This window comes from Nanorana parkeri, unplaced genomic scaffold, assembly GCF_000935625.1.
Source record: "Nanorana parkeri isolate BGI_ZX_2015 unplaced genomic scaffold, ASM93562v1 scaffold516, whole genome shotgun sequence".
NCBI classification, from domain to species: Eukaryota; Metazoa; Chordata; class Amphibia; order Anura; family Dicroglossidae; genus Nanorana; species Nanorana parkeri.
The window spans coordinates 317,949-339,940 of NW_017306784.1; the positions used below are offsets into that span (position 1 = coordinate 317,949).

General features: G+C 40.1%; 1 protein-coding gene across 1 annotated transcript in view; it reads left to right on the plus strand.

The window, feature by feature from the left end:
* The first annotated feature begins 408 nt into the window (after positions 1-408).
* PLXNA2 (plexin A2) overlaps positions 409-21,992 on the plus strand; it is a 275,782-nt gene continuing 254,198 nt past the window's right edge. The window contains exons 1-2 of the mRNA XM_018561322.1: positions 409-1,605; positions 13,714-13,896. Of these exons, the coding sequence (XP_018416824.1) occupies positions 409-1,605; positions 13,714-13,896 (1,380 nt within the window). The remainder of the gene's footprint in view (positions 1,606-13,713; positions 13,897-21,992) is intronic.

Sequence of the window (21,992 nt, forward strand, 5' to 3'; positions counted from 1 at the left end):
ATAACTTGTACTGGATTATACATATGAAAACTCTTTTGTGCTTTAAGGGTGAAATCAGTTTCGTGCAATATTGTAATTCAGTGTGCAGGGCTGGCAAATATTTTGTTTATTACATTTCTCATGGTAAAATTGCCTTAGGGAGCTCAAAGCTTTTTCTGTTTTATCAGGCAAAGCAACATTTTTGAAGGTTGTTTAACATTTCACAGACATAACCTTTATATATGCTTCTCTATATTTAAAATATTTGTCTATGCATATCTGATTTTCATTGGAGTACAAGTTAATAGTCACTATTTTTACACTTTTTTTCTTTATCTTTTAGAGCCATGTGAAGAAAATTCAAATTCTTAGACACGGTAAATGCCAAAGGGAGCTTGGGTTGTATCTCTCTTTCCTTATTCCGTTGTAATGGAACAGCAGAAACAAAAGTTTTGGACAGTAAATTCTGTCTGTCTCCAGCATCGAACAGCTTCCACGATATTGCTGGTTTTGGCCCTACTGTCTCTGGAATTTCATGATGCTTCTCTCATCAACACATTCCATGCTGAGCAAAGAGACTGGACTTTTGGTCATCTGACTGTGCATCGGAGTACAGGGGCAGTGTACTTGGGAGCAGTAAATCGGATATATAAGCTATCAGGAAACTTGACGCTCTTGGTATCACACACTACAGGTCCTGGAGAGGACAACAAATCATGCTACCCCCCTCAAAATGTCCAGCCATGTAGTGAACCACGCACACTAACCAACAATGTAAACAAACTGCTGATTATTGATTATTCAGAGAACCGATTGTTGGCTTGTGGAAGTCTGTACCAAGGTGTATGTAAACTGCTCCGTCTTGATGATCTTTTTATTCTGGTAGAACCATCTCATAAGAAGGAGCACTACCTCTCTAGTGTCAACGAGACCGGAACAATGTATGGTGTGATTGTTCAGACTGAAGGACAGGATGGTAAACTGTTTATTGGAACTGCAGTAGATGGCAAACAAGATTATTTTCCTACGCTTTCAAGTCGGAAGTTACCCAGGGACCCAGAATCTTCTCATATGTTGGATTATGAACTGTACAGTGACTTTGTGTCATCGCTCATAAAGATTCCATCAGATACTCTCGCCTTGGTCTCCCACTTTGATATATTTTATATTTATGGCTTTGAGAGTGGCAACTATGTTTATTTTCTCACTGTGCAACCAGAAACTCCAGAAGGAATATCTAGCAATTCTGCAAATGATTTATTCTACACTTCACGAATTGTAAGGTTATGTAAAAATGACCCAAAATTTCACTCCTATGTTTCTTTACCAATTGGATGTACCAAGAATGGGGCAGAATACAGGCTTTTGCAAGCGGCGTACCTTACCAAACCAGGTGCCACACTAGCCAAGTCTCTGAAAGTTTCGGTTCAGGACGATGTACTTTTTGCTATATTCTCAAAAGGCCAAAAGCAGTATCACAATCCACCTGATGACTCCACTCTCTGCATTTTTCCAATCAAGACTATTAATGCACTTATTAAAGAAAGACTACAGTCCTGTTATCAAGGGGAAGGAAATCTGGAGCTAAACTGGCTTCTAGGCAAAGATGTGCAGTGTACAAAAGCTGTAAGTATTTTCTTCTTCCTTTTTTTTTTACAAAGGTTTTAACTAATTTTGTGTCATATTTTATTGTTTTGCAATATCTACAAGATAGTAGTAGATAATGGCAGTTTACTCCAGCTGGCCATACAAGGGGGGGTATATTATATTTGGGAAACAACTGAGTAGATTTTTTAATGAGCCATGTTCCACAGAGATGTGATTCTGTAATCAGAAGTAAAATGTAATCTCTGTTAAATCTACTATGTTAATGGGGAAAAACAGATTATCCGGCAACATTTAAAAACATTTTTTTGATGATTAAATAATTTGCTATGTATGATGAGTATCTTGCCCACTGATTATTACCTCAGCCCGGACTGTACTCTTTGGCCTTTAGAAATACCAGTTAAAGTGTATCTAAAGCCACTCCTTTTGCATAGTATAGTGAGGGTCTAGAATCCCTGTCACATTTCCATTGCTGTCTGAATACCCACTGAGAAGATTCACCTAGAGCTGCAGCTAACGATTTATTTTCAAAATCGATTAGTTAGCCGATAATTAAGTTCGTTTTAATCGGATAAAAAATAAAATAAAATTAATTTTAAAAAATGGCTCCAGTGATGGGTCCTCTATGGGTGATGGTACGTTGTGCTGTATAAAATATTGTTGTAATTCAGCCAGATTGGAAGGTTTTCGAGCATGAACCGCCTTTTTAAGGTCATGCCACAGCATCTCAATAGGATTCAGGTCAGGACTTTGACTAGGCCACTTCAAAGTCTTAGAAGCTCTTATTTTTGTGTCTATTGGTCCTATTACAACACCTAATGCTTGAAACGAAAAAAAAAAAAAATGAAAATTATACCTAATTTAAATTGTAAAATGACAAAATGAAAACCTCACATAAAACAGGGCCCTGCATTATATGTATTATATACTGTATATACTGTATATATCTGCACAAATGAATACACATAGCAGTGATAAACAGGGGCAGTGACACAATTTGTGAAACAGATTTATAACAAGGTTATAGCATGAGTCATAAATTCTTTCCTCAGCTGCTCTAAAGTATCACTGCCACAGAATAAAACCTGACCCCGACCACTTCTTAATTGTGTGACTATTTAGAGTGGAAATTGGTTGCATCTTCAGTAATAAATCTGTCTCAGATCTTTGCAAACTGTTTCACTTTGCTGCCCAAGAATACAGAAGCACAAGTCTGTAAGCCTGATTTGCGACTATGTTGCTGTTTTACTTGATAAACACACATAGATAAACACATTGCAGCTCAACATACAATCAATATGATTATCTTTAAAAATGCAATAATATTTTTAATGTATACCATTGGGGGGAACAGACTAAAACAAACACACAAAAAAGAGTCAAGGGAAGTTTACTATAAAAAAAAACAGCTGAAGTTTGAAGCATAATTTATTTCCGGTGTATGATATGCTTTTAATTGGTTTATCCATCTATGCTCCTTCTGCATCAAAATGTTATGCCCATCCCCTCCTCTTGTATGGACATGAACTCTATCCAACATAGTAAATTTTAGAACTAAATACTGTCCAATATGTTGTAAAACAAAATGCCTCGCAACTGGTGAATCCATGTCATACTGTAAGAACTAATATCATAAACATGGTCAAAGAGATTTTAATGGCTTTTTCCCACAATATAAAATATCCTGTGGGGAGATTAGTAAATACTCTTTGCCCAAGCTTCACAATTTGCAAAATATTTAGGTGTACACATTTGTCCTGTGGGCAACAGAACCTCTTTGCCCCCTGTTAATGCTCGAAAATTACATTTTTGGCATGGATATGTTGCTAAATATTTGCCACACTGCTTTCTATTCTCTGGATCATATTCTGTACTGGCAGGAAAATCCCTCAAATTTGTTTTTCTTGTATGTAATCTTAGAAGTGTCCTCAACGAGATACAGGATCATCATCCATAAAAGATGTCAATATTTCTTTAAAATATCTCTATCTTTCATTGTTGACTCAACAAGGTAATAAATCTGACATCCTGTTTGTCTTTCTTCCCTGCCTTCTTTGCTTTCATTTATATACATTGTTTTGTTGTTACCTTCAGGGAATACTTGTATTACTCCTAGATTACTTTTAGATGTGTAATTATGCTACTGTTGTGGTAATTCATTGGAGAAGCAAGTACCACAGGCTAGAATTGTTTTTCTTTTGTAGCAACCCTGTCTAGCTTTGGTGCTGGAAACACTGCCTATATTTGTTTAAGGTTGGAAATGCAATACAGCTGATTGTAACTGTCTTGGAACCTGTACAGCTATGTGGAACCCTTTCCCCTTTGAGACAGTGAAAGCAAGACTGCTATCATGGATTTATTCAAGATATTGTTCATCCACCGTGTTCCCAGCCAGCTGTTAAAACCAGATTTCTCAGAGTTCATGGCTTCTGCTATCAACACAGCTGGTCAAGCCCTGGTGAAGGGTGACTGTATAAACCCCTGAAACATGGGCTGAGTTTGCGGGCCAGCTAGCCCTGGTCATATTGGCAGTCGTATGAAATCTACACCACTTGTAAATTGCTTTCTTTACAGTAGATGATTGATTTTCAATTATTTAGCAATCTTTTTTAATCCCTTGCCGGACTCTTAGGCATCAACAACCTTCTTTCTAAGGGTTCTAAAGAGCTCTTTTGGTGTTAGCATGATGAGACGCACGTCAATAGGAAAAAAAGAACACCAGACACTAGATATCTGAGTTTTGGAAAGGTCTGGTTGCACTTTCATACCTTCCAAGGGAAGGTTGTAATTATTGCACCTGATTTGTAACACCTGATTTCTAATTTCATGGATTTGAAGTGGTGGTGAATATGCCTTGGTACTTCATTTTTCCATGTGACAAATCCTGCATTTTTGTTAATTTAGATTATAGGAATGAATATAGCATGTTAGCCATTGTATGTGTCATTTGCTCAGGTATATCGCCTTTGTACCTCTATAGGCACTGTTTAAATAAAGATCTATCTTTGCCAAACATGTTAGATGCAAATACCACAGAGGCTGAAACGGAGTTGAAAAATTATCCACAAAAAGTCCCCTTAGGTATGAGGACTGTACCTTCTTAATTCCAAAAATATTACACTAATTAGGTAATTACAAAAAATAACACAAGTGACTTTAGTTTATGGTATTATATTACTGAGAATATAAGATGCTGTAAAATTATAAAGAAAGTAAGAGCCTTAGGCCCTGTAGTATAAAAATATGTTTACAATTTTTTTATGTCACATGATATTTCCACAACTGTTTGTAAAATCTATGTTTTCAGTAAGACATATGTTAAAATACATTTTAGTGCACACGAACACATTTATAATCCACATTTTTTGTAGAAAATAAGTAGGGATGTACCGATACCGAGTATTTGGGCAAATACTCGTACTCTTCCAAATGCTCAAATGTGTAGCCTGATACCCGAACTTCCGGTATCAGTAAGCAGGGCAGAGAGTCATTACACACTGTCCGGCTTCCTGATTGGCCAGATAGCTGACTCCATTCCTCCTCGCCACCTGTCAACAAGGAAGCATGGAGACGGCTTCCCTGCTGATCAAGAAGCCGGGTGGCGAGCCTTTGCACGCCGCCCGGCTTCCTGGCTAATCAGGAAGCCGGGTGGCGAGTCATTACATGCCGCCCTTACGGGTCTTCCAGCGAAAACAAAATTGGTACTTGATACCGAAAAACAGGTATCGGGGCATCCCTAAAAATAAGGTGAGGTTATGCGAGTAAATGCCATATGTGCCAAGCTTCAAAATGCGTGCCTGCGAAACGGGGACAAATTGTTGTACCCAAAAATATAAATGGACAACACGCTTACAGCTCAGTTTAGTTTAACGTTTAGTGTAGAGTTAATCATGAATCAGGGGCCTAAAATTCTCTCACTCTGGCATGCTTAGCAATACCCAATATGTGTTGCACAATCATTATTTACATGACCACCCTGTTAAGATCAGAGCTTTGTGCAAAAGGGGACGTGCGGTCCCCTGCTGCGGACGTGACGTGTGGTCAGGGGAAGCAGGTGAGGCAAAGCCTCACCTAGTATTATGGAGGAAAAAGAGGTCAGCTTCAAGTGTGAAGCTGACAGCTTTTTCTCCATTCAGACCATTTTGTAACAGGTTACAGAGCGGGGAAAGCCTCTCCGCTGTGTGACCTGTCATGGATGGAGCGCTGCCTGTTAATTACCGGCGTCACTGCATCCGGCTTTTGACAGCTAAGTTAAGTTACACAGCAGCGGGCTTCCCCATTGGTCCAAGCTGTCCAATAAAAAAAAATACTGAGGACATTGATTTTGATGCCTCACCAGTGACGAGCAAGTGAGGGACAGGCAGGGCCGGATTTACTCCACCTGCCGCCCCAAGGCCAGGTTCCACAATACGAGCCGCCCGTCGGCGCTCTGCCGCCCCGAGGCCGGGCCTCGGTGGCCTTGTGGGAAATCCGGGCCTGGGGACAGGGAGGCTCCTCCCTTCTCCTCCACACAGCTTGGTGACCGCGTTGGAGGCGGGGCGTGCAGGGGGAAATGTCTCACCTAGCGTGGACTCCACCGCACATCACTGCTGTGCAGTCTATATGATATGTGTTTTGGGTCATTGTCATGCTGTGGAATGATATTGGGACCATTTAGACACATCCGTTATGGTACTGTTTGATGGATAAAAATCTGGCTGTAGTTTTCAGTAGTAAGGTTGCCATTAATTTGGACATAATCTTTAAACCCTTTTGCAGGAAAACATTCCCAAATCTGCAGGGAACCACCATGGTCTTCTCTGTTGCCTGGGTGCATGTATCCATGTGCATTTCTCCATGTGACTTGAATGCAAGTTTCTGTTTTGTATGATATCGTGCAGCTAAATCCGATAAATAAGATAAATCACCTAGGTGTAAACCTAGCCTTAGGGAATTAGATGTTCTGCTTTTTTGCCTTTTCACTTTTAAAACCTCATACAGATATATCTATATATCTATATAAGTTTTTATTCTTGGAGACTCTGTTGGTGTAGGGAATTCACTGGTACATTATTTAGATTTTTTTTATCATTTTCCATTTGGTTTCCGTTTCTTTATTTAACAAGTAGCGAATGTGTCCACGTTCTGAACTGGTTAATTTAGGCTCAATTGCTTTTGACCTCTAATTGATTCAAAACACTGCTATGCATTACTACCCAAACAAACAATAGTTTAGCAGGACATGAATTATTTGTTCAAGTTCACTGAATTGGCAATGAGAGAAGGCAGAGGTTAAGCTGATGGTGAAGAGTTGGGGGAGGTGTTAAAGGAAGCAGAGCGGATGTAGACCATGTACCATGAGGGAAGAAAGAGGCAGAGGTGGAGTGGCACAAGAACACTGGCGGGGAGGGGGGGAGAAAATAGGCACAACAGTAAGTGGTGGTGGACAAGGGTCATAGGGGAGGTTGTTTATGTCAGGAGGGAGATGAGTGACAGCCTATCATAGAACAGTGGAATAGGCAGAAGGGTAGTAACTGACTGAAGAGGATAGAAAGATGAGTGTGAGCTGATCAATTACCATTGAGAGCAAGAAAAAGAGAACAGAGAATAGATTATCGTAGACTGGAGGAAAGGGAAAGGAGGCAGAGCATGAGCTGATCAGGGCCAATAATGGACAGGAAATACTGGAGACAGGCATTGCTGAGGTATGAAGAGTAAGAAAATTGTGGTTGGGGAAGAGAGAGGGGGAGCAGGTGATACTTATGGAGGGGGAGAGAAAAGGCAAAGCTAGAACTGGTTGTTGCTGTAGGGAGAAAGAGGGCTGACAATCTTCCACTGGAAAAGGATCTAATCCTGGACTAGAGAGTGAAAAGAGCCTGGTTTGGGCCAAAGCCTTAATTCTGAGATGTAGTTTCTCCCTTCTTATGGAAAAATTAAAATTTGTATACAATTTCTCCTGATTAATAAAGTCGTAGTGCACTTCTGATGAGGGCTATGTAATACTAAGTGGGCAGGGAAGGGCTTAGAACATGCATATTTAGAGAATATCAGGTGGCATTTAGTATCTTCTTGGAAGCCAGACTAGATTATTGTAGCCAGGGTACAGTGTTTCTAAACCTTATACAACAGAAAGGATAGGACTGTGGAGAATTTGGAGTGCAGAATGGCAGAGAAACTGTAACAAAAAGTGGGTACAAGTCATCAGCCATGGGCCTCAGAATTGTGGTATCACTCAAAGCTGAGAGGTGTGTAGTGCTAAATGCCATAGACTGTATAATCAAGAATGAAGGATAGTGAGTGCAGTTAAGCAGACAGGCTCATGTTGCAGACAATGGGGGGTGTCCTGTAAGAGAAGCTACTGTGAACAGTGATGTGAGAGCTGTCGGGGAATGCAGTGTGACTGGGAAGGAGGGAGGTGTAAAAAAATGGCATGGACATTTGTGGGAGAGGTGCCAGAAAACAAAGCAGGAAAAGGAAAGGGGGCTGTCAGAATATAGTGTGGATACATAAGCTAGTGCAGACACTGGGGGAACGGTACTACACAGCACTTGGAGAAAGTTGCTATGTGTTCAGTGCAGAGGAAACAATTTACTCTCACTTTACTTTCCTGAAGTTTTATAATTTTTGTAACCTTCATGCTCAAACTCATACTGATAACCCAGTTAAATGTTCCCAAATCTGCACATAAGATAAGGTGCATTAGAAATTGCCAAATCTTACAGAATTTCCCCTCCTTATCGGTTCCACTACCATTCGACACTGTAAGGTAAATTGCCTTGTAAAGTGGATAAATATATAAAAGTAGTTTATATTAACCCCCAATAAGTGTATTACAAATATGACCTTCACCATGTATATTTACCCTTATGGGCTACACACTGTCAGATATTTGCAATCACAGCTAAAGATATCTTATAAAATATATCTAGATTTAATAAACATACAAACCCGCCCCTTTTTTGTCTTTTCCAAAGATGCCTTCCAAATTCATTATTCAGCCATTATTCACATTTAGCCAGGTCTCTAATTATTCATGCAAAATAGTAATCTCGGTCAGTCATCGGCAATTCCGATTTAGTTTGGAAGGGTTCTTATATTTACTAGCTTTTATGTTTTTACTGCCACATTTTATTTTAGTAGTAGCATATGCAATTGTTGTCTCCCCTACTACACCCGTTCTACAGCCACATTTCCCCCGGGTAATCTCCACTCTCTAGTTTCCATATCTTATTTGCCTCCTGGCATGCCCTCCCCTCTCCAGATCCTAGTTAAACAATCTACAACTGTGGTAAGTTCATGTCTCTTATGTGCAAGCATTGTGCTGCTCATTTCCTGGCTATCTGTAGGTCTTGCAGTGGTCCCCCTGCAAAACCTAAAATTGAATGCGTCAAAAACGCTGCAAATTGCAACGCGGTGCATTCCAATTTCCAGTGCACAGTCAATTTCTATATGAACCCTAAGGGCCCGCTCACACAAGATGCAGTGCGTTCCAGCACGATTCTGGCCAGAACACACTGTCTCACATTGCGTCTGGCTCACTTGTTTGTCGGGCAGGAGGGGGCCCGCGGCCCGCACAGGATCGCAAGACACATTATGCCTGCGGTCCGGTGTGATTAAAAAAAAGTGCTTGCAGCATTTTGATCGCACCCGACCGCAGGCATAATGAGCCTTGCGATCCCGTGCGCTTGGTCGCATTGCGGCCAGAGGGTGTGGCTACGGTGCCATTTACTTCAATGGCCCGCCATGCCCCCTCCTGCTCGACAAAAAAGTGAGCCGGCCGCAATGCGAGGCAGTGCGTTCTGGCCAGAATCTGGCCAGAATGCACTGCATCTGGTGTGAACGGGCCCTAACACTTTCTTCCTGCACCAATGTTTCACTTATTTAACTCCCAAGCTCCATTCTTCTCCCTAGTTTTGTGCAAGGCGCTTGTAGTAAAACATATGAAATTAGTACCTTGGAGGTCCTGCATTTGAGTTTATTTCATAATTCCTAAAAACCATTTCAGAGGACCTTACATCTTCCCCTTATTATCATTCGTTCTGGTATGTACCATATGCAAACACAACTCAAATAGTACATGCTTTGTTCAGAGAAATAGCTTTGTTCATGCTTTGTTCAGAGAAAAAACACAGCCTCAAAACTGTCATTAGCACTGTACCATTGGGGGGAATGGTGAATCTGCTGACCTGAGTATGATGTGCGTTTCAACCGCATGTCAACAACACCCCTCTACAGAAGTCCTAAATCTGTTTGCACCACATTGCAACACTAGTAAATCAATAAAAGAAAACTTTTTTAATAAGTTTGCAACAGATTTCTGATCATGCTGTTCATTGTACCAAATGGCTAGCAAAGGCGGAATTAAACTAGAAATTACTCTTGTGGTTAGGATACCTCAAAAACCCAATTTTAGCTTCCTAGCCTCCACCCTAAGAATGCTGCTGGGAGTAATTCAACCTCGAAATGCACCAGCGCTGGAAAGCAGAACAGTGAATCTGCTTTATATTGCATCATAAAGTTGTTTTGTTTGTTTTCTTTTTATTATTATTAAAATTTGAACCGGGCTTTAAAGGAGAACTATGGGGTTAAGGCTTTTCCCAATAGTTCTCCTTAGGGTAACGGGAGGACACAAACTAGCGTCATCCCGTCACCCTAAGCTCAGTATACCGCGAGCTGCAGCATGTAAATGTAAACTCAATCAGTTAAATCTCAAAAAGCTTTATTATGTTAATGTGATTTTAGAAGTAATTTTTAGTATTTTTTTTTATTTGTGGCTTTCATGAAAGCAATACTCAGTGATCCTACCATGAAGGCCATTGTTCAGGCACTTCCTGTTATAGCTTGACAATGATCTGTCCCTGTCTCCCAGTTCTCCTCCTGCATTGTCATTCTGTGACAGGGGCTTTGGATGGAGACTACAAGTAGCTGATTTAATAAACCGTACAAAGGCACGGTCAGCTGTTGTCACCATCAGGGAACTGCCCAGGAAAATGCTGTGCAGCCATCAAGACAGCATGTAGAGTTGAAGTAGCTCTACAGAGTCTGCAAGAGACCAACAGCACAAAAGATAAACAAAAAAAATGTATTTAAAAATATATAGATTAAATTGTTTACACACAGTGCTTTATCAAATTAAATATTTAGTTATGGTTAGTTTCTACCTTAGTTTTGTTTAGTTTCTACCTTAGTTTTGTTAGCAACAGTCGTCTTGAAACTGCAATGCAATTTAACTTGTCATCAGAATTGTTATTCTTCGTGGGGAGAGAGTCAGCCAGTGTTGGGATAGGCAGAACAGCAAAATTAAATTTTGAGGCAAGTAGGTAAAAGGAGGATAATATTTAGGCTGTCAATAACTTTGGGACCCTATGGGAAAAATGGACCCTGGGCAGGTGCCTAGTTCCCCAATATTGCCAATGTTCTTCTGACATTGCTAGTTGCCTGTCTTTGACTGTAATTCATAGTCATTATCATGTACCTGGTGGGAGACCAGTAGGACGAAGAGGCTTCTCTTGCATCTCGTGTTCTGCACCCCCTGGAGTTGGGAACAGGGCGTGTGGAGGACAGCAAGGGGCACGAGTGCCAGTGGATAGTCCGGACACCGTGCAGTAGAAGATCAGGTTTGTCAGACGAAGCCAGAGGTCAAACCAGGCGGGCAGCAAAGTTCAAAGCCGATAGGCAAGGCAGAGTCCAGTAATCAGGAGGTCAGGAGGCAGGCAGCGAGCAAGAAGAGTCAACGCAATCCAGGTCAAAAACGAGCAGCAAGCAGTCAGGCAGTGTAACGGGTCACAGGAAGCACAAGCTGAAGACCATCAGCAACCTGGTTAGGGCAGGTTCATTTATATAGACCAGTCCATTAAAGTGACAGCATCACTTCCTGTGTGACGTGTGCAACCTTCCGCGCACTTCCAGTTGCGTGCCTTTGCGCACACTTCCTGTTGCACGCATCTGCGCACTAGAGCATGTTTCCCAGCAGTATGAAACATAGGCTCACGCGCATGCACGGGAGCCATCTTTACCTTTACAGTCATGAATTTAGAAAACATGCAGCAACTAAAGCTAGACTCAGCATATTTTTTTTTTACTGTTGTTAAACATTAAATGCAGCTCCGGATGTTATACCTGCCTCCTGCCTGGCACTGTATTTGCTTTTTTTTTTACCACTAGGTGTCCTCAGTCTTCGGGGTTAAATAATGGCCAGCATCATTTAAACCCAGAAGACTAAAGACTTATTGTGAGTGCAAGGTGTCGTTCACCTGTCCCCTTAGTGGTGCCACAGTGACTCCCTCTACTCCTAGAGTGCTGCTCACTGGGTCATTAAGGACGGCCCGCTGACAGAAGAAGATCTGAAAAGGAGAGAGAGACTTTTTGTTACTTACTGTGTACCTTCTAAGATTTTCCTTCTCCTTGTTTTGTTTGAAACCTGTTAAATAGACAGGAAGTGAGAGGAAATTTCCCCTGTCAGGAACTGTGCCAACTATATTCAGAACTTAAAAAATACAAAAAAATATTTTGACTGGAGTAGAGCTTATTTTGTGCTTTATTCTGCCAGAAAGAACTGGAAATTCACTTCCCCTTTCAGTGTTGGATAAATTAAACTCTGGCACTTGTCTTAGCGGAAAAAATGCAGACAGATTTAAAGTGACACTGTGCCCATCTTCTTGTCGTTCTGTCAGAAAACCCTGACATAACGGTTGTCACAATAATGTTTTTCAAGATAACTAGCCTTTTCATTTATACAGCTCCTGACAGAATATTAATGTGTCTTGTGCATTTTCTTTTTCTGTAAATGACATATTTTTTGTTGAATTAGATCTATACACAGTCATGTTGTGTTATTCAGTTTATCAGTAGGAAAATAGTGCCTTTACTGATCCATAGGGAAACCAAAAGTCAAGGCAACCCAGCAGGTTCACCATAATTGTGAGGGGATGTGGCTAAAGCTGGTGAACAGCAATGGGTGAATATTAAAAAAAACTGCTCCGCTGGTGATTACAATCTAACAATCTGCCCTGCAGGTAATAGAGTAATGAAAGGGTCTTTGGACTCCTAACATGTTTATTCAGGGAGCTTATGTTCCTTTCTAGAGTTCAGGATCACACTTTCACTGACAGTCCTTCTGTCATGAGTGAGCAAGTCCTGTTGGGATTCAGCTGTTGTTGTTATTATTGCGGATTGCAGTGGGGTTTTTGCCAGCCTATGGCATCACTACCCTGACTAGAAAGTACTCTACCTAATATAACTTTATTAGCTGCTACTTATTAGTTAAATGACATTTCAAATGGGAATATCCTGCACCACAATCTTCTCCATACTCTCTGCTAGTCACAGTTGCATCCCCAGTTAATTGGTTCACTTCCTTGTGGACTTCAGTGCCCGCCCTTGGTGATGGAGCATGATCTCCCAGAGAAAACTGGAATAGAGATACCATGGATCCCTTTACCAATTCTCCAAAAGGAGATTGATTCTTGCAGCAGGCAATCTGTGTAAAACCTCTATTTACCACAAACTGTTTGACTCAAGTTTAATGCTGGGTTAATTTGAATTGATCTGTTCATGCCTGTTGCTAAATATGGATGGTGGCATGTTGAATATGACAGAGAATCCACATAAGGTAGACATCTGTAATGAACCTTGAAGGGAAGACTGAACCATTTTTGTATAAGAGTCTTCATCAGCCTATGGTCACCAATGGCACTATTCATTTGCATTTTTACCAGTTTAAGTATTGTTGGCTTCATTATGATAGTTGTTGTTTAAGGAACAAACCATTATAGACAAATTACTCGTAATTTCAATAAGCAGAAAAATCAGTCCACAGTTTACAAAGAAAGACTCCTGTGGCTAAAATCTTTAACTGCATTACTCAATGTTAGAAATTGGGCTGGAGCATTACTTTTTTTTCTTTTCTTTTTTTAAAATAAAATCCTATTAATTAGGGAAGAAAAGATGTTTTAATGTGTGTGTGTTTTGGTTTTTAGCTTCTTAGTGAAAAACCAAATTACTGATCTAACTATGTTAAATAATATCACTTCTGTGTTGGAATAAAATTGCATTTGTTCATCTGTGAAATTTTATGTTTTTACCCTCAGAATGTTGGATATTTGTAACATGTATATTCTAACATATTTGTTCTTCTCTGCCTTTCAGCCAGTACCCATTGATGACAATTTCTGTGGTCTGGATATTAACCAACCCTTGGGTGGACTAAATGTGGTGGAAGGAGTTACATTGTATACAGAAAGCAGAGACAGGATGACCTCTCTGACCTCCTACATCTACAACAATTACAGCGTGGTGTTTGTGGGGACCAAAGGTGGAAGGATTAAAAAGGTATGACCTACTTTGCTAATGTCCAGGATATTGTCCTAAGATTTTTATTTAGCTATTCACACAGAAAATATTCTCATGTAACTTTAAATTTTAATTCCTAGGTTTAGGAATTCCTATAAAATGTAATTAATCTTTGTAATTGGTAAGGACAGCAAATTTTTGTGTGTGAAGATATGTATAGTGATATGTATAGTGTTCAAAAAACACTACACATATCTTGGGTAAAGAAATTAAGCAAATCAAAATCTACCCTTTAAAATAAAAAATATCTATCTTAATAACCATTTACCAAATATGAGCAAGTGCATATATGGTGAATTTTGTCACTGGGGATCCTTGCAGACAGCACGTGGAGTAGGCGGGGCAGATGAAGGAGGGAGGGGGACCCAAGGCTACACTGCAGCGAGTCTGGAAGGTGGGCACAGACGACGGGACGTGAAGGTAATGAGAGAGCTGCGTGGGGAGAGCTGCTGGACACGCAGCAGCTCTTAGCGATCAATGTCAGTCACAGTGACGAAGATCATTGGGGAGGATCCCGACAATCTCTCCTCATTGCGGCGCTTAGCCCCGCCCAGCATGTTAAAGAAGGGTTTACAGGCTTAGGGTGCATTTTGGCTTATATATCACATGACTGACTCTCCTCCAATCACATAGCTAGAGTAGAGAGAACTCCTGCTGGATTGAATACACACTGTCGGACAACTTTTTGAATTCGGATTGGATACAGCATGTATAGTCCAGTGGTGCATAACAGAGAGTGGGTAGTGATTAGCCACTCTCCATTATAAATGAGCCCCTGAATATCATCCATAGCTTGCACTGAGCACAGGACTCGCTGTGACCTTCAGTCCCTCATGGTTTGAATCTTATCACAGATCAGACTCCTGTGACTGGCCAGCACTGCAGAGAGGACAGGAGATAGACTGATGGGGAAAAAGATGATGACATTGCTCCATGGTCGCTGTTGGCAGAACTACTTGAGAAAATTCCGAGAGATGTGGGGAGGGTTTCAACAAACCACAGTTGTAGAGTCGCTGCTGTCACTGATTTATGAGGGTGGAATAGATGCTGGAATTAGCAGCGACTGGAAGGATTATTAACCCTTAGTATTTCAGTTTTAGAGACTACTGTCGGGATAATAAATGTTATTATTAATGAATTTCCAAAGCAAAGGGGCTTTTCCAACTTTAACTGTTGAACTGTTCCAGTTTGGAAAGTGAAACTGGAATTGGAGCTTTATGATACATGTTTTATATCCTGAAAAAAAGCTTTGAGATTGGACTACAAAGGGTTAATATCCTACCTGCATAGGTGTAGCTAATTGTGACCATAACAAAATGTCCATGTATTTAATAATGCATTATTCATTTTGCTTTAAATATTCTGTTCAACTTTTGGAAGAGAAACAAGTTTGAATTTTCAAAACTAAGGAAAATGTTTCCTATCAGTTAATGCTTCTTGATCCATGATACATTTTTAACACTTCAAAACTGACTTGTGGGTAAAGGAAGATTTTTGTGTGAGAAACCATAAGGGCAGGTTCTGGAACGCAGTGCATTGCATTTTGCCGTGTTCTTGCCACGACTTTACCGCGCTCCGTAGCTTTTTTTTCTTTGCTTAAAATGGCTTTCATGTGCGTTCCAGTGCATTTGTATGCATTTTTGATGCGTTTCCATGCTTTCCAGTTCATTTCAGATCAGACAAAATTAGACATTCAGTATTTTTCTGGTCTGGAGTGAACAGAGGCCATAAATAGCATAGGGATACATTAGGATGCATTTTGGGTCCTGAAACAGTCTGGTCTGGAAATGATCTGGATGTGGTGTGAATGAGCTCTAAATCTATAGTAATAATTATCTCAGGCCCTGTACACAGGAAGAGACATCTTGGTTTATAAAGTAGAATAGCATTTTTATTTTATAAGATCACTGTGTTGCTGTATGGGATTAGTTAGGACTGATGATTGATTTGCTTATATTTTGCCTCCCATGGTTCTTCCCTTCCCCTTATCAACATACAATTGAACAAATAAAGACAAACATTTGATGCTCATTATTTACCTTATTTCATATCCACTACGTCTCTGTCTATCTCTGTGCAATGCAGACCAATCATGGCTGGTGGAGGGGGCAGAAGGGTGCTATACATAACGTCTTAAAAACATCACAGCAGGACTCAGGACTCTTGTCAAAAGCCCTCAATCCTAATTCAAGCAGTAGGCTGGCGCTTGGGAAGGGATAGGCAAATGCCAAAATTCTTGATAAGTGGATGTCAGTCTGGAGGAATAGGTGTACTTAGGCAGCCTGCGTTTGCATGCTGACCACACTATGTAATGCCAACATGAGATGCTGAACCTCCACAGTATGATTGAGAAAACTGAAATCCAATGAATCACAGAGCTGGTTCAGGCACAGTAAAGGTGGCCATAGACTGTGCAAATTTCGGCCATTACTTGAGGAACTGGACGATAATTCACACAGTGGGTGCCACTGTTGGCACCCTTTCAGCCTGCATCCCTCAATCAGCTGACTGTCAGAATACAAAAGAAACAGTGGGGATTCCCCACAGCATTGATGGAGGAATCTACTCAATGTTATCAACAAAATGTGCGATGGTAAGGGCTGGGTGATGCTGGGAATCTTCTACTCAGGAAATGAGGCAAGCTCTGTCTGGCTTGCTGCAGCTTCTAATGCACACCATGAGAAGTTCACAAAGTACAATGAAATCGGTGAGCTATTTCAGTACAGAACTTTCTCGTTAAAACAAAAATGAAAAACAAAGGGCTCTAGTTAATAAAAAGAGTTCATACTCACGCTTCTGACTTCTACACATTCTAGACTTCTACTGCAGCAACTAATATTTATGCCCATGTAAGTCCCTGGAAGTTTGATAACATTTGGTGCAGATAGATACATCAGGGTTAGCCCTGAGAAACCTTGTCAGAGATGGCATTCTCAAACTCTTGTAATAAGTAATATTTTTGTTGTACATTAAGCATGTAGTTCAATTGAAACAACATTAATAAAGACACGTTTTCCACTGATCTGTTTACAATTGTTAGTCATAATTGACGTAGAAGTAAGGAACAAATGTTATAAGGCTGCAGATTGCTGTGGATTTTAGCTAGTTGTATTTTGATCACATGTACAGTTGGTAATATATGCATTAACCAGTTGACATCCGCGGTGTTAAACCCCCTTCCCATCCAGGCCATTTTTCAGTATTCAGCGCTGCGGTACTTTAACTGACATTTATTCCGTCATGCAGCAGTATCCCTGGCATAATGTGTAATAGTTGGTTTATTAGTACATGTAAAACTTAAATAGAATTTGAGATTGCTATGCTCCCTGACACTTCCTTGTTAAAGTGAAGTGCTCCTAGAGAATTACTTACAGGCTGCCATGGTCCCGGACACTGCCTTTTGTGAGAATGCTGGGCTCCTACAGAAAATCCCTTAAACATTAACAATACATTACATGTAATTTATTTATCACAGGTATTTATATAGCGCTGACAATTTACATAGCATTTTACATACTGAACATTCACATCAGTTCCTACCCTCAAGTAGCTCACAATCTTAAGATCCTTATCACACACATACGTACAGGGCCAATTTTAGACAGGAGCCAATTAACCTTCCAGCATGTCTTTTGGAGTGTGGGAGGAAACCCACGCAAGCTTTGGGAGAACATGCAAACTCCTTGATAGTGCCCTGACCGGGATTCAATCTGAGGACCCCGGTGCTGCACGGCAGAAGTGCTAACCACTAAGCCACTGTGCTGCCCAATTGTGCTCTTTGATTCTCACATACATGTACAAATCCATTTTCTATTTGTTTTTCTTTTTTTTTTTTTTTATCTGTACCAGATAAGGATTTTTGTAAAAAAAACATCTCATCTGGTGCTGCATATTTTTATATGGAGATTCTGAGTCAAGAACGCGGGTATTATGCTACAATTAAGCAACTAGTAGGTTAACTCCTGTCAATTTACAAATGCTTGCTTACTGACTCATTAGAGTGCTGCTACTGCATGTCCACAGTGACATCTTGGTAGACAGATATATCTAAGCACTAAGCCGTTAGACAGCAGAGAGTCCCTGGGGCTACGTAACAGCATTTGTTTGTAGCTATTACTTTGATGAATCATGAAAGGCATCATTCTTTTCTGTTGCCATCACAGAAAAGAGTGATACCAATGGCTAAAGTGCATAGGGCAATAATTGCCAAGCAGATCCTCTCCTGTCTACTGTTAGTTTCTTTCCTCGTGAACCAAGCGGACCTGTCTATTTATTTGTACAGGTATCTGTCATTTTGTTTTCCACACACAAGACTGTTCCTTGAAAAGAATATATATAGAGAGAGAGAGACTGTATATCTAAGATACCTGATGTTAACCAGTTATTTGTAAAATAAAGATTTTCTATGAATAGTAGTGTATGTGTGTATCTGTCACTTTTTATTCATTTGAAAACCATATACATTTATTTTAAATATATGTTGCATACCCCCAACACAAAACCCAAATAATATTGCCATGTAAAATAGCGTGAACATGGAGGCTGCCACAGCTAAACATGCCTTTTGAAACGGACTGTTACTCTGTCTCTGTGTCTCAATATTTTGGGATGCTGACCATAATCAACTATGCAAACAATAACTTTGAATTTAAAACAAATCTTCTTCTGTATATTCCAGTTCCATTACTTACTATGTATTAAAGTTTCTGGATCAGCATAAGGGCCTGTGATGACAAGATTGTGTGCTGTGTTGATGAGTGTGCTTTTGACAACAGCTTGAGATGCTTCTGAGATTATTCAGAATATAGTGCATGTGTATTTGAACCACCTCCTGACCCGACTTTGCTTCAAGCTGCATTGCATTCCCATAGAAAAAGCTAAGAGCTGATCAAATAATATTTTCAGTGGTCACCAATAGTATTTCTCTCATGATAGGTGTATTTTAAAATTGATGATAGGTAATATGCCAGACAATTATGTGCCCATGCTAACTTTTATTGTGTAAGTATAGCCAAATGGATGAAGTAAGGAAGGGTTAAAAACCATGTCAGGTTACTTTTGTAATCTGTGTCCCATTGGGTTTATTTTCCTTCTCTCCCTGCCTCAAAGATGCAAGAGGAAGTGAGGGGAAAATTCTCCCCTTATACAGCTATAACTGAGACACATTTTATTTATTTATTTATTACAGGTATTTATATTGCGCCGACAATTTACGCAGCACTTTACATAGTTGCACATTCACATCAGTCCCTACCCTCAAGGATCTTACAATCTAAGGTCCCTATCTCGCATACATACATACATACATAGAGTGCCAACTTAGAGAGGAGCCAATTAACCTAGCAGCATGTCTTTGGAGTGTGGGAGGAAACCCATGCAAGCACAGGGAGAACATGCAAACTCCTTGCAGATAGTGACCTGACCAGGATTCCAACCGGGGACCCCCAGTGCTGCAAGGCAGAAGCGCTAACCACTACACCACATGGAAAGCATCCTATTATCTCCTGTTCTGATGAAAAGTCTACAATTGGGATTTTACCCATGCTTTCAGTTCCAGTGACATTAGTCTCCTGGACAAAAACCAGAGCGGGAATCTTGCTGGTGGAGCCTTAAACCACAATAAAAACCTGATAGACTGGGGAACAGTTAGACCCTCTATCAAAGTTTTGCATTTATATAAATGTTAAGCAATAAAATTTCAAATGGCACTCACTGGTCTCTCTACTTACTGTTACTGTAGAGCAATTCATCCTCAAAGTCCCCTCCCCCTTTTTCTTTCCACCTGCTCTATGTTTACTTCAAAAATTAAACGACTGGAAGTCTGCCAACTCAGTGCTGGTGGGGAAGCTAAAGAGAAAGTAAAACTGAGAAGTTTCAGCTGCAAACTTTGAGGTTAAATTACTCCATAGTCCCCTACAGCTAGAGATGTCAGTGAGGGCTGTTTTTCAAACTTTTCTTTTCTGCTTTTTAAAAATATGTAGATAGTTGAATTTTCATAGCCTGGATTTGGGATAAAAACACATTGATACCCACAAGCCTGGCTTTTTTTTTCTTCAGCAACAACATCCATAGGAGAAAATACCTTTGATGTGTACAAGTGAAGTTTACTTTACCTGGAGTACTCTGGGTTCCCCTCCGCTGGAGGTACAAGCAGTCCTTTAAATCCTGCTCATGCACATGGCTCTGGAAAATGAAGGCTGTGCCTGTATCGGGTAACTGTGTACCCTGGGAACAGGCAGTTTTTTCCCAATGGCTGGCTTAGTGTACAGACAGCTTACCAATGGAAGAGTACAGAAATATCGTGCTGGTCCTAGAGTATTGAGGTAGGAACTACAAAGCATCACAATGAAAAAGGCATGAAAACCTAAAAGTAGAAAAATTAACTATTGGTTAAAATATATACAGCATGTAGTAATTTGAAAATTACATATACGTAAAATACTGTCCCTTTTAATTCTTAGGTCAAGGCGTTCATGATAATTGCAGCACTTGAAATGATGCCATAACAAAAGTAGAGTCATTACATTATGGATTTGATTCAAAGCGTGGCTCTCAGACTAGGTGCTAAGGATCTTTCATTTCAATTCTCCACTGCGTGTGAATTTCTTGTGCCATGCAAATGCAGCATGATAAGCATGCGTAGCGTAAAGTTGCATTTATAAAAGGTTAAAGCAAACTGCTTGTTGCTGCATGTTATGTATTTAACACAAAGTGAAAATGCTCCACATTAATTATGTAGGATTATAGAATGAACATTCTTTCTGGCATGGTTTTTAATCCCAGATGCTAGCTGTACAGCGAAGGCCTTTTAAATGTTTTTCTTTGATGTGGAGTAAATCCATTTCTTTTTTTCAGTCTTCTTTTCCCTTTATAGAGTATTGAATCTTACAAGTAGTGGCAGCATTTTCTGATCTATAGCTGGCAGGCTGCTGCATGGAAAGAATCCTTACTGTGTACTTACTCTGTAGAAATAAATTGAGATGTTGAAGTTTAGTGTAGTGGGTAAAATGTACTGTAAAAAGCAGTGCTAGTGCAGAAAATTATAGTCGGAGGAAGCATAATGAGACATGTCATGTTGTCTGTAATGTAAACCCCCACAGATATCATGCCTTAAAGTGTATTTCCATTTTTGCAGCCAAATTGGGATAGCACCTACTTTGTTACATGTTCCCAGTCACTTAGCATAACTATTTACAATTTGCTGCTTACCTTTTACTCGCTCTTTTCTGAAAACTCTAAAACTGAAGTAAGGAGGGGGGTGGGGAGTTATTGTATTCCATAAATAACCCTGTCTGTATTTTGCTGGCAGATCTCAGTATCAGTTGTTAAATAGATATGAACACTGTCTATCCTAACAGAGGGTTAAGGATCTCAAGGCTCGCATTCTGCATTGTACGTTATTGAGAAGAAACACAATATGTCCCCACTTTTCCCCCCTCAACTTTTACTTCAGCTTGCAGTCTGCCCAAAGGCCTGCTCCAAAGTAGAACAGTGGAAATACATTTTAAAATTGTACACATGCAACAATCCTGCATGGATATCATTGTACTGCTACCCATGTCTAACTGCAAAAACATCTCAGTAATACCTTTTTTATTTTGCACGTATCATTGAACTCACATGAGCACTCGTACTTTGTCAGTGTTCCTTTCTTTCTGGATCTGGGCAGCCCTATGTCATGAGAGGAGATACCCTCCTCCCATGTAGGACTACATGGGAAGCACAGAGAGGTGAGGCTGAGGACACTACTGCAAATTAATTTGCCTTCTCACATGATATTTGACCCTTCATAGAAAATACCCTGTCCTTTGGAAAAGTGGCAGGATCTACAAACAGGGGAAAAGGGAGGAAGAAAAACAGTATGATTTATATAAATAGGATATTGGAAAGGTGTATTTAGCTAAATATGCAGTTTGCCAGGAGATCCAATTTTGGTCTCTTGGTGTTAGGGGGGTCATGTACATGGATTTTTGTTTGTACCTGAGCAACTTTTCTTCCTCATACAAGTCAATGTTGTAAGAGTAAAAAAAGCCATATATACCTCAAGTATGCTTTTTTTTTTTTTTTTTTTTTTT